Source organism: Pristiophorus japonicus, chromosome 3, assembly GCF_044704955.1.
Source record: "Pristiophorus japonicus isolate sPriJap1 chromosome 3, sPriJap1.hap1, whole genome shotgun sequence".
NCBI classification, from domain to species: domain Eukaryota; kingdom Metazoa; phylum Chordata; class Chondrichthyes; family Pristiophoridae; genus Pristiophorus; species Pristiophorus japonicus.
Window position 1 is genome coordinate 194,885,847 of NC_091979.1, and position 13,702 is coordinate 194,899,548.

General features: G+C 45.4%; 1 protein-coding gene across 2 annotated transcripts in view; it reads left to right on the plus strand.

Moving 5' to 3' along the window:
- The window catches only part of trak2 (trafficking protein, kinesin binding 2), a 139,413-nt gene that overhangs the window by 37,270 nt on the left and 88,441 nt on the right, over window positions 1-13,702 (plus strand). For both annotated transcript variants that reach the window (XM_070876173.1, XM_070876174.1), the window contains exon 3: window positions 1,981-2,175. In XM_070876173.1, the coding sequence (XP_070732274.1) occupies window positions 1,981-2,175 (195 nt within the window). The remainder of the gene's footprint in view (window positions 1-1,980; window positions 2,176-13,702) is intronic.

A 13,702-nucleotide genomic window follows, 5' to 3' on the forward strand; every position in this document is an offset into this window, starting at 1 on the left:
CTTGGAGCAGAGAAGGCTAAGAGCAGATTTGATAGAGGTGTTTAAAATCATGAGGGGTTTTAGATAGAGTAAATAAAGAGAAATGTCCAATGGCTGAATGGTCAATAATGAGAGGGCACAGATTTAAGGTGACTGAACCAGAGGCGACATGAGGAAAGACTTTTTTACGCAACGAGTGGTTAGAATTTGGAATGTACTGCCTGATAGGGTGGTGGATACAGATTCAATAGTAGCTGTTAAAAGGCAATTGGATAAATACAAGGATAAAAAAGTGCAAGGGGGAAGAGCAGGGGAGTGGGACTAACTGGATTGATCTTCGAAAGAGCCGGCGCAGAGTCGATGGGCTGAATGACCTCCTGTGGTGTACGGTTCTATGATTCTATGTGGAGAGATTGGAGAAGCTGGGATTGTTCTCAAAAGGTTAAGGCGAGACCTAATGGAGGTATGCAAAATTCCTCTGGTAAGAGGGTCGGCAACTGAAGGACACAGATGTAAAATAATTTGCAAAAGAACTAGAGGGGGAAAAGAATAAATTTATTCACATGTTTGTTAATATCTGGAACTATCAAAATGTGGTGGAATCAGATTCCACAGGAACTTTTAAAAGGCAATTAGACATGTACTTGAAGGGTCTCACCAATACCCTGTACAGTTGTAGCAGGACTTTATTATTTTTATACTCCATCCCCTTTGCAATAAAGGCCAACATTCCAATTGCTTTCCTAATTATTTGCTGCACCTGTATATTAACTTTGTGTGTTTCATGTACAAGGAACTCAAAAGAGTTTCATGTACAAGGATCCCTAGATCCCCCTCTACTGCAGCATTTTGTAATCTCTCCCCATTTAATAAAACAATGCAATAGCAGTCATACTATATATAGTCTCTGGCTATTAAAGGAGAGATTTATCTAGCTGGTCTGAAAGGGATTAATTTGAATAGGAACTCACAGAAATCCATTCCTGTGAAGTTATAGGTCTTCAGCGCTAATTATTTGTGATGATTTTGGGTGGTGGAAAGAGTGAACTCAGTCAGAGAATTTGATCTCCCATCTGATTAAAAATCGTTTTAAACCCTATTTATGGTGCATTGCGGGAAATGTTCAGAATTTAGTATCAAATAATATTGGTAATCGTGCTCCACACAAGCCTGCCCCGCCCCCCTATAATTACTTCATCTCACCATATCAACATATCCTATTCCTTTGTCCCTGATGTGTATATCTAACTTCCCCTTAAATGCATTTATGCTATTCGCCTCAACCTCTCTATGCAGTAGTGAGTTTCACATTCTCATCACTCTGAAGCTTCTCCTGAATTTCCTGTTGGATTTATTAGTGACTATCATATTTATGACCCCTAGTTTTGGACTCTCCACAAGTGGAAACATTTTCTCTCCATGTACCCTATCAAGCCCTTTCATAATTTTAAAGACCTCTATCAGGTCACCCTTTACTAGAGAAAAAATCCTCAGCCTGTTCAGTCTTTCCTGCAAGCTGACAGAATGATTGGACTATTAAAGTGAGATTTTCTTGCATTACTACCATTGCTCAAATCCTTGATTCTTATGAGATCTGAATTCCATGGGTTGACTAAGAACAGGTTTGCTCATGTTCAACATTACATTGAGAAGGTCCGTGGAAAAACTTTTTTTTAAAGCTGGGAGTGAAATGCTAGACTAACTTGCATAGAATTTACATCACAGAAACCAGCTTTTCGGCTCAACTAGTCAGTGCTTAGGCTCCACACTTGGGAGTGTTAGGAGAAAAAGCTTGTTATCTGAATGTTCCCTGTTCCTTAACATAATATGTATCTGAACTTTATCATTGTTTCTCTTGGATAATTTTCTTAAAGTTCATCGCATGTTCTAGTTGATAACAATTGCTATGTATCTTGGCGTGATGTGTGCAACAAAATTATGATTCTGGTCTGATAAATGTGACGAGGTGTCCCTGAAATGTGTGTCTGTTCCTGTTACCAGATGTGTGCAGCAGTGGGGAGTTGCCTGAAGTAGAACTTGTGAGCCTGATTGAAGACCAGCCGGCCCAGTATCACCTGCAAGCAGAGTCGCTCTATCTCTATCAAAGCAAAGACTGGGAGCAGACCCCCGAGTACTCTGGCCATGCATCCAGCGAGCTATCTCCCACCCAGGCCGAGGAGGCCTTCCGCTACATGAGTAAGTGGTTTGGACATGGAAACCTTTAATTTGAATGATTTATTGTGTCAATTCAAAAGGCAAACGATCCACCCCTCCCATAAATTTTTTAAAAACCTGTTACATTATTTTTGTCAGAACTCATCGACCCGAAACATTTACTCTGCTTCTCTCCACAGATGCTGCCTGACCCGCTGAGACTTCCAGCATTTTCAGTTTTTATTTCAGATTCCAGCATCTGGTCTATTTTGCTTTTGTTTTATATTCTTTTTGTAACCTGGGTTCAGATGACACTATTTCTCTTGCCAGTTGCATTTGGAAGTACTAGACTGGAATTAAACACACACGGCCAAGTTTGACCTGCAATTGTAGGTTAATAGAAAGAGCTAGCGATTCTATAAAAGCATAAGAAATAGGAGCAAGAGTAGGCCATTTGGCCCCTCGAACCTGCTTCTGCCATTCAGTAAGATCATTGTTGATCTTTGATCTAAATTCCACTTTCCCACCCGATCCCCATATCCCTTGATTCCCCTATAGTCCAAAAATCTTACATCTCAGCCTTGAATGTACTCAACGACTCAGCATCCACAGGCCTTTGAGGTAGAGAATTCCAAAGATTCACAACACTGAGTGAAGAAATTCCTCCTCGTCTCAGTCTTAAATGACTGACCCTTTATCTTAAAACTATGCCCTTGGTTGTAGACACGTCAGCCAGGGGAAACAACCTCTCAGTACCCTGTCAATCCCCTTCAGAATCTTATGTTTCAATTAGATCACACCTCATTCTTCTCAACTCCCGAGAGTAGAGGCCCATTCTACAATCTCTTCTCATTGGACAACCCTCTCATCCCAGGGATCAATCTAGTGAACCTTTGTTGCATCGCCTCGAAGCAAGTATGTCCTTTCTCAAAAAGGCAGACCAAGATGTAGCGACATTCACAACCTCAGGAAGTTGCAAAGCATTTTACAGCCAATTAAGTACTTTTGAAGTGTAATCACTGTTGTAATGCAGCCAATCTGAGCACAGCGAGGTGCCACAAACAGCAATGTGATGTTGACCATAAAATTTATTTTAGTGATGTTAGTTGAGGGATAAATATGGTGCCATAGGATCTGTTACATCCACCTGAGGGGGCAGGCAGGGTCTCAGTTTAACTTTTCATCTAAAAGACAGCACCTCCGACAGTGCAGCACTCCCTCAGTACTGTACTGGAGTGTCAGCCTGGATGTTTTGCTCTAGTTGAGGACAAACATTGACAATTCATACCTGAAGGGCGGCTGTGTTGCAGCCAATTCACATGTCTTGACACTATATTTTGGACAAGCATAGGCCTCCTCATTGTGTTGGACCCAATACAATACCGTTTGTTTCATCGGGAAGCCACGGAGCTTGGCAGAATTGACTTGTGGATTGAATATAAATGTGATAAAATGTTAAATATCTTCTCGAATGCTTGGCTGTTGCATGGAATTAAAAGATGCTCTTAGCTCTTCTCTTATAGGCTGGCTACGTAAGTGTGAATGCGACTGCAGTAAAATGTCAGAATATAGGGTTTTAAACATTTTGTGTTTTTGGAAAGCTTGTACTGGTGGTTTTGGAATGTGTTTAGAATAAATTCCATCTGTAGGCATGGAACTGATTTCTTTTGTGTGCATGCACTTCGGATTTTTAATATTTCTGGTAAGTCTTTACCTCTTTCAATCATAGATCCTTTGTGACAAAGGATTTATTTAAAGCCTCGTCCTCCACCAAGACCCTCTATTCCATTTGCTGCTTAAATGGAGACAAATCCCCTGGACCTGATGGCCTACATCCTAGGGTTCGAGTAGAGTGGCTGAAGAGATAGTTTGTGGATCCCCAAAATTCACTAGACTCTAGAATGGTCCCAGCGAATTGGAACATAGCAAATGTAACCCCACTATTCAAGAAAGGGGAGAAAAAGGAGCGAGAAAATAGGGGCCAGTTAACCTGACATCAGTCGTCGGGGGGAAAATGCTGGAATCCATTATTAAGGGATGTGGTACGAACTTGTCATCAACACCTTGTTCTGCCAGAGGGACAAATACAAGGCATCATGGCAACACCCTCACTCCAAGCACTGGCACCTGCTCGACTATGTCATCGTCCGAGCCAGGGATCGCAAGGATGTGCGCATCACCCGCGCCATGACAGGAGCTGATGACTGCTGGACGGACCACCGCCTAATCCGATCCATCATCGACATCAACATAGCCCCAAAGCGGAGGGGGTAGCAGAAGTAGTAGCACAAAAAAGTCAATGCTGGGGCACTTAAGGACCCAGTTAAGAGAGCCCGATACAGGCCAGCGCCTCACAGCTAACCTGGCGTGCCTTGATGACCACGAGACGCAGAATGCTCTCAGCGCTTGGTCTGTCCTCCAGCCCTCCACAACCAGTGCCTGTAAAGAGACACTTGGTGACCCAACCAGGAATCACCAGGACTGGTTTGATGGGAATGATCAGGAGATCCAAGAGCTAATCGATCGCAAGCGCAGGGCATTTCTGAGATTTAAACAACAACCCAACGCGGGAGCAACAAAGTAGCATTACAGATGGCTCAAGGCTGAGGTCCAACAAAAAACCCAGGACCTAAAGAGCAGGTGGTGGATGGAGAAAGCACAGGAGATACAGCAGCTGGCCGACAACCATGATGTTACGAGGATTCGTCACCGCAGTCAAAGCCACCTACGGGCCAACCATCCAAGGCCCCACCCCACTGATGGCCAAGAATGGGGAAACACTCATCAAGGACACCGAGGCAGTCGGGGCCCGCTGGAAGGAGCACTTCGAAGATCTCCTTAGTCGAGACTCTGCCTTTGACTCGAGTTTTCTCGACTCCATTCCGCAGCATGCTACCTGCCACCACCTCAGTGAGACCCCAAAGCTGCACGAGGTAGAAAAAGCCATAAGGCAGCTTAAAAACAACAAGGTTACAGGTGCGGACGGAATCCCTGCTGAGGCATTTGAAGTATGGTGGAGAGGCACTGCTCGAGCGAATACACGACCTCATCTCTCTCTCATCTGGAGGGAGGAGAGCATGCCGGGGGATCTCAGTAATCGTGACCATCTTTAAAAATGGGCACAAGTCTGACTGCGGCAACTACAGAGAAATCTCCCTGCTATCAGCCACTGGGAAAGTCGTCGCTAGAGTCCTCTTCAACCGTCTTCTTCCCGTGGCCAATGACTTCGGGAGGAGCTCCCAGTGCGGATTTCGTCCCCTACGGGGCACAATGGACATGATTTTTACAGCACGATGTAAAAATGCAGGGAACAGCGCTAGCCCTTATACATGGCCGCCTTTGACCTTACGAAGGCCTTTGACATTGTCAACCGCGAGGGTCTATGGAGCATCCTTCCCCCATTTCAGATGCCCCCAAAAGTTCGTCACCATCCTCCGCCTGCTCCATGACGACATGCAAGCCGTGATCCTTACCAACAGATCCACCACAGACCCAATCCACATCCGGACCGGGGTCAAACAGGGCTGCGTCATCGCCCCAACCCTCCTCAATCTTTCTCGCCGCCGTGCTCCACCTCACAGTCAACAGACTCCCCGCTGGAGTGGAACTAAACTACAGAACCAGCGGGAACCTATTCAACCTGCGCCGTCTCCAGGCCAGGTCCAAGACCACCCCAACCTCTGTCGTCGAGTTACAGTACGCGGACGACGCCTGCGTCTGCGCACATATGGAGGCTGAACTCCAGGACATAGTCGACGTATTTCTGAGGCGTACGACGTATTTAATGGGCCTCACGCTTAACATCCGTAAGACAAAGGTCCTCCACCAGCCTGTCCTCACCGCACAGCACTGCCCCCCAGTTATCAAGATCCACGATACGGCCCTGGACACTGAGGAGGCTCCCAAGATATGGGAAGTGGTCCAATCAAAGAGCAGGCATCAACGACGAGATCCAACACCGCCTCCAATGCATCAGTGCAGCCTTCGGCTGCCTGAGGAAAAGAGTTTTTAAAGACCAGGCCCTCAAAACTGCCACGAAGCTCATGGTCTACAGGGCTGTTGTAATACTTTCCCTCCTGTATGGCTCAGAGACATGAACCATATACAGTAGACACCAAGTTGCTGGAGAAATATCACCAAAGATGTCTCCAAGATCCTACGAATCCCCTGGGAGGACAGGCGCACAAACATCTAACATCCCCAGCATTGAAGCACTGATCACACTCGATCAGCTCCGCTGGGTAGGCCACATCGTCCGCATGCCAGACACGAGACTCCCAAAGCAAGTGCTCTACTCGGAGCTCCTTCACAGCAAACAAGCCAAAGGTGGGCAGCGGAAACGCTACAAAGACACCCTCAAAGCCTCCCCGATCATGTGCGATATTCCCACTGACATCTGGGAGTCCCTGGCCCAAGACCGCCCTAGGTGGAGGAAGTGCATCCGGGAGGGTGCAGAGCACCTAGAGTCTCAACACCGAGAGCATGCAGAAATCAAGCGCAGGCAGCGGAAAGAGCGTGCGGCAAACCAGTCCCACTCACCCCTCCCCTCAACAACTGTCTGTCCCACCTGTGACAGTCTGTGGCTCTCGTATTGGACTGTCCAGCCACCAAAGAACTCACCTTCAGGAGTGGACGCAAGTCTTCCTCGATCCCGAGGGACTGCCTATGATGATGATGATGGTAAGAGGGCACTTAAAAATCATATTGGTCCTGAAATTCTGGCCTCCCCGGGTCCGTACGGAGTTCCTATGCAATGTGCATGCGCTGGAAACCAGTTTCTGGCTTGACAGATGGCCGCATCTCGGGAGCGAAGACACTTGTAAGTGGAAATTTCCGATATTTACGTTTATGTCCTCAAAAATCTTGTGCCTGAAAAAACAGGCGCATAACCTACTTTTACAGGCGCAAGTGTTTTTAAAGAAAAAGCACAAACAAAATATGTTTTAATAACTTTATTTTATCATTTAAAAACTCTCCCCACAACGGTAAGTTTATTTTAAAAACTTTTTAAAATAATTTCCCGATTTTTTTTTTTAAAGGCATTAATAACTTTAATTTAAATGAATGTAGTGTAATTATTTTCTATTTTTTAATTAGTGTTTTGGGTGTTTGTTTCGGGCTCTATCACAATCATAGTAGTAGGAGTTTAGGACCCTGCGGATCTCCTATTACTATGATACTTTACCTGATTGGCTGCCCAGAGCCATGTGACTCCAGCTTGAGGCCTGCGCACGCGTCGACGTGCACACGCTGCGAATCGCAGTCGAAGGAGGCCTCAGCATCAGAAAGTCAAACGTGGGCAGCAGCTTAAGGTAGATGCATATTTTTTCTCTCAAATGCCTGCGGGAAGGCCAAAACAGAATTTCAGGGCCATTATGGTTAGGCAGAGTCAACATGGTTTTATGAAAGGGAAATTGTGTTTGACAAATTTATTCAAGTTTTTTGAGGATGTAACTAGCAGGATAAATAAAGGGGAACCCATGGATGTAGTATATTTGGATTTCCAAAAGGCATTCGATATGGTGCCACATAAAAGGTTGTTACGCAGGATAAGTGCTCATGGGGTTGGGGGGTAATATATTAGAACATTAAAAACATAAGAAATAGGAGCAGGAGTAGGTCATTTGGCATCTCGAGCCTGCTCCGCCATTCAAAAAGATCATAGTTGGCATGGATAGAGGATTGGTTAACGGACATAAAACCGAATAGGAATAAACGGGTCATTTTCAGGTTGGCAGGCTCTCACTAGTGGGATACTGCAAGGATCCATGCTTGTGCCTCAACTATTAACAATCTATATTAATGACTTGGATGAAGGGACCGAGTGTAATGTATCCAAGTTTGCGGACAATACAAAGCTTGGTGGGATAGTAAGCTGTGAGCAGGACACACAGAGCCTACAAATGGATATAGACAGGTTAAGTGAATGGACAATAAGGTGGCAGATGGAGTATCATGTGGGAAAATGTGAGGTTATTCACTTTGATGGGAAGAATAGAAAAACATTTTTTTTAATGGTGAGAAGCTATTACTTACATGTTGGTATTCAGAGAGAATTTGGTGTCCTCATACAGGAAACAGTTATGATGCAGGTACAGCAAGCAATTAAAAGAAGACTTGCATTTTATATAGCACCTTTCATGACCACCGGACATCTCCAAGCACTTTACAGCCAATTAAGTACTTTTGGAGTGTAGTCACTGTTGTAATGTGGGAAGTGCGGCAGCCAATGTGCGCAATTAGGAAGGCAAATGGCATGTTGACCTTTATTTCAAGGGAGTTGAAGTACAAGAGTAAGGAAGTTTTGCTACAACTGTACAAGGCTTTGGTGAGACCACACCTGGAGTACTGTGCACAGTTTTGGTCTCCTTATTTGAGGAAAGACATACTTGCCTTACAAGCGGTGCAGATTGATTCCTGGGATGAGATAGTTGTCCTCTAAAGAGAGATGGATTAGATTGGGTCAATACTCTCGAGTTTAGAAGAATGAGAGGGAGGGAGATTGTCAGGGTAGATGCTGAGAGGTTGTTTCCCCTGGCTGGAGAGTCTATCACTAGGGGATATAGTTTTAAGGGGTTGTCCAATTTAAAACTGAGATGAGGAGGAATTTCTTCACTGAGGGTTGTGAATCTTTGGAATTCTCTGCCCAAAAGGGCTGTGGGTGCTCAGTCGTTGAGTATATTCAAGGCTGAGATAAATTGATTTTTGGACTCTAGGAGAATCAAGGGATATGGAGATCGGGTGGGAAAGTGGAGTTGAGATCAAAGATCAGCCATAATATTGAATGGTGGAGCAGGCACGAGGGGCCGTATGGCCTACTCCTATTCCTAATTCTTACGGTCTTGTGTTCTGACCTGGAATTTTGTTTAGCCATACTGTTAACTTTTTGTAGCAAGTTTGATTTGCAGTGGAACTAAATTTTTTAACTAATGTTTATCAGTAACTGGTTGGATTTAGATGCTGGAAGCAGAATACTATTATCGTGTGGATTCTAGTGATCTCGAGTGGCAAGTAAATTCTTAACATGCTATTATTGGTCTACAGGGCTGTAGTAATATCCGCCCTCCTGTATGGATCTGAGGCATGGACGATTAATAGAAGGCACCTCAAGTCGCTGGAGATATGTCACCAACGATGTCTCCGCAAGATCCTGCAAATCCCCTGGGAGGACAGGCCAACATCCCCAGTATTGAAGCACTGACCACACTTGATCAGCTTCGCTGGGCAGGCCACATAGTTCGCATGCCAGATATGAGACTCCCTAAGCAAATGCTTTATGCGGAGCTCCTTCATGGTAAACGAGCCAAAGGTGGGCAGCGGAAACGTTACAAGGACACCCTCAAAGCCTCCCTGGTAAAGTGCGACATCACCACTGACACCTGGGAGACCCTGGCCGAAGACCGCCCGAGATGGAGAAAGTACATCCGGAGGGCATGAAGCGTGAAGAGGTCAAGCGCAGGCAGCGGAAGGAACGCGCGGCAAACCGGCCCCACCCACCCCTTCCCTCGACGAATGTCTGTCCCACCTGTGACAGGATCTGTGGCTCTCGTATTGGATTGTTCAGCCATCAGAGAACTCGCTTTGGGAGTGGAAGCAAGTCTTCCTTGATTCTGAGGGACTGCCTATGATGATGATTGATTTCTGGAGAAGGGCGCTATGAACTTGCTTCCTCTGGTTGCAGCTTTATTGTGACTGACTGACTGACTGGTTTTCAGTCATCCTGCCTCTCATGTTTATGTGCACATGCTAGAATTGTACCTGGGCAATTTGTGATGGAACTTGATAACTCATGAAAGTTCCTGAATAACTGGTGGCCCCGTGCAAGACTTCAGAATGAGGGAGAAATTTCTCGTGGAGTCCTCTCCCCATTATGCAGAGAAACACTGTTCCCATCTTAGTGTTTTTCACCTTTGCTCTCTTTCACACCATCTGATGAGAATCATTCTCTAAGGAGCAACCTGCTTTCAGGAATTCTGTCTATGGGGGGAGAAGCTGAGTTGGGAGTATCGTGGATGTGGCGCTATCACCAGCTCTGTCCTACCGTTGTGTTCCACTATCTACTGCGACAACAAAATTATACCATATGCAGCCAAATGTCTTAGCTCTTGATAGCTCTAGAGAAAACTGGCAAACATTTCGAGACACTTATTCTTATCGGGGTCCCATCTTATAGAGAAAGAAAGAAAAAAAGATAGACTTTCATTTCTATAGCACATTTCACAATCTTAGGACGTTCCAAAGCGCTTTACACTCAATTACTTTTTTGAAGTGTAGTCACTATTGTAATGTAGGAAATGCAGCAGCCAATTTGCCCACAGCAAGGGTCCCACAAATAGCAATGTGATAGCGACGATCTATTTTTAGTGATGATGTTGATGGGTAAATATTGGCCATGACACTGGAAACAACTCCCCTGCTCTACTTGAAAATAGTTCTATGGGATCTTTTACGTTCACCTGAGAGGGCAGTTGGGGCCTCGGTTAACATCTCATCTGAAAGATGGCACCTCCGACAGTGTAGCACTCCTTCAGACCTGCTCTGAGTGTCAGCCTAGATAATGTGTTCAAGCCACTGGTGTGAGACTCAAACCCACAACCTCTGACTCTGAGGCGAGAGTGCTACCCACTGAGCCAAGGCTGTTACAAAGAGCTTGGTTGTATTTTGGTTCACTAGTCATTCTCAAGATAGAAATTGCCTCGGATTCTCATCAGTGGCAACACCATATCCCAATTTATAGTCTATCACAGAACACTGGGATAATAATGGAGAAGTTGTGGAGGTTTGTTTCATTGGAAGGTGGGTTGTGCAGCCTGGTGATGCAAATCCAACTCGTCATAATTGGGAGGATGTTGAGCTTTGTACAGAACAAGCTCTGATGGCACTTAAAGATTTCACAACAGTGATTAAGAGCATTTTTTTTTATTCACACGATGTGGGCGTCGCTGATAAGGCCAGCATTTATTGCCCAACCCTAATTGCCCTTGAGAAGGTGGTGGTGAGTCACTTTATTGAACCGCTGCAGTCCATGTGGTGAAGGTACTCCCACAGTGCTATTAGGAAGGGAATTCCAGGATTTGACCCAGCGACAATGAAGGAACGACGATATATTTCCAAGTCAGGATGGTTTGTGACTTAGAAGAGAACTTGCAACTGATGATGTTCCCATGCGCCTGCTGCCCTTGTCCTTGGTGGTAGAGGTTGCAGGTCTTGGAGGTGTTGCCGAAGAACCCTTGGTAAATTGCTGTAGTGCATCTTGTAGATGGTGCACACTGCAGCCACGGTGTGCCAGTGGAGGAGGGAGTGAATGTTTAAGGTGATAGATGGAGTGCCAATCAAGTGAGCTGCTTTGTCCTGGATGGTGTTGAGCTTCTTGTGTTGTTAGAGCTGCACTCATCTAGGCAGGTGGAGAGGATTCCACCACACTCTTGAATTGAGCTGTCTGTTGTGCTAACAATTCTTTAATTGGTGCTATGTAACAAATTTCACACAGATGTGGGCCACTTTTGTTTTTCCTGGTTGAGGTTAGGGCAGAGGGAGAGCAACGCAGGGTATCTTCCATGTTGACGATTGTAAATGCATAACCTGCTGCAATCGTGTTCACCTGCCCATATAGAGGGATGTATTCTAATATTTAAGAATTGAACATTAACCGGTTAGTCAATTTTTAACTTCCAATTCATTTTCTTCGATTATGTGCTGCTTCCTGCTCCCATGTGGGAACAGATTATAAATACACTTATGTTGTCTACAAATACACAACAGTTCAAATGGCTTTGAGCCCACATTATAGTTTTATTGTGCTCCTAGTTCTTCAGTGTTGCAGTATTTAGCAGCAAGTACCTACTACTGATAGATCTGTAAAAGATTGAGCCACATTGGGGAATGTGAGTTAGTTAGTGGTGGTCAGTAAATGTTTGAGATGTATGGGATTCTCTTATCATGGAACAGCAATGAGGTCAAATTGATGCAGGTGAGAGTTGCAATGAAGAATTTCTGGAAAGTTTGGTAAAGGAAGGTGAGGCTAACCAATTAGTTATGTCTTAGATGTAGCAATCTGATACAATTTCTCAAACCCGCTGATCTGTGTCTTTTACGATAATTATGGTGAAGTAACTAGCAGTCAGGGGGAAGAGTGGTTAACATTTTGATACTTTACCTGGCTGCTGCTCTTTTTATGGCTCCGACCTGCAAGAGACCATCAGCGCAGTTCGGGGCTATAAAAGGCGAGCGGTGGCCTGGAGCAGAGTGGCAGCATACCACTGCAAGGTACAGCGTGAGCTGGTGCAGGAGGGCGATGGCAGTGAAGAGGGCGACTGGATTGGACGTCAAGATCCAGGTTGGTGATTGGAGTGGGGGCAGTACTGCAGGAGCGGCGAGGTTGGGGCGCAAGAGCGGCAAGTGATCGTCGAGCGACATGATCAGGGCCCAGGAGAGGCACGAGTTTGGGGCCAGAGAGGCACGGGCCCAGGGGCAGCACGGGCCAGCCCATAATGTGATTGTGTGTCTTGGTTAATCCTTGCCACTGGACCAAGACCTAGCTCTGTCAAGCCCATGTGGTGGTTGGTATGCAATGGCCACCACATGTTTCAAAAAAAAATCCACGCACAGACATCTTCCACCCTTTAGGGTGTAGTTCGGGACCTGGAATATTAGGTCTTTCATTGAAACACCTGTTAACTCATTCCTTTTTGGCGTGGAAGCAAGTCATCCTCGATACGAGGGACCGCCTATGATGATGACTTTATCTGGACAGCATACTAGATTAATAAATGATATTCTGTCTCAACTAAAAGTACAGTTTATGAGCACTGCAGTTCTCGAGCTTTAAATTCTTCAGCTACTGCAGTTATAAGGTGACCTTGTAGGCTTTCGCCCTGTTTAGCCCAGCTGTGTGACATTGTCGTTGACTCTCGTTTTGAAACTTTCCTCCATTGTGCATCGATTTACAGGTTACTTACGTCACTAATTTACTGCCGCATAAGACGGTTTTGGAACCAGATTGTGGGAACCTGATCTTCTGATCAGAATCATTCCTGTTCAGCAAAGTTCCTCTCCCATCCCCACCCACACCCCAGTAACAATAGCTTGTATTTATAAAGCACCTTTAACCGGGCCACCAAAGGAGAAGAATTGAATTTTAAAGAGTGTCTTAAAGGAGGAGATAGGTGGGGAGGTTTAGGGAGGAAATTGTAAAGCTTAGGGCCCAGACAGCTGAAGGCACAGTCCCCAATGGTGGAGTGATTAAAATTGGGGATACGTAAGAGGCTGGAATGGGAAGAGTGCAAAGATCTCGGAAGGTTGTAGGGCTAGGGGAGATTACAGAGATAGGGAGGGGACAGGCCATGAAGGGATTTGAAGAAAAGGATGATAATTATATATTCATGGCATTGCTGGAGGGGGAGCCAATGTAGGATAACAAGCACAGGGGTGATGGGTGAATGGGACTTGGTGTGAGTTAGAGTACGGGCAGCAAGCGTTTTGGATGAGCTTAAGCTTACGGAAGGGCGGCTGGCCAAGAGAACTTTGGAATAATTGAGTCTAGAGGTAACAAAAAGCATGGATGAGGCTT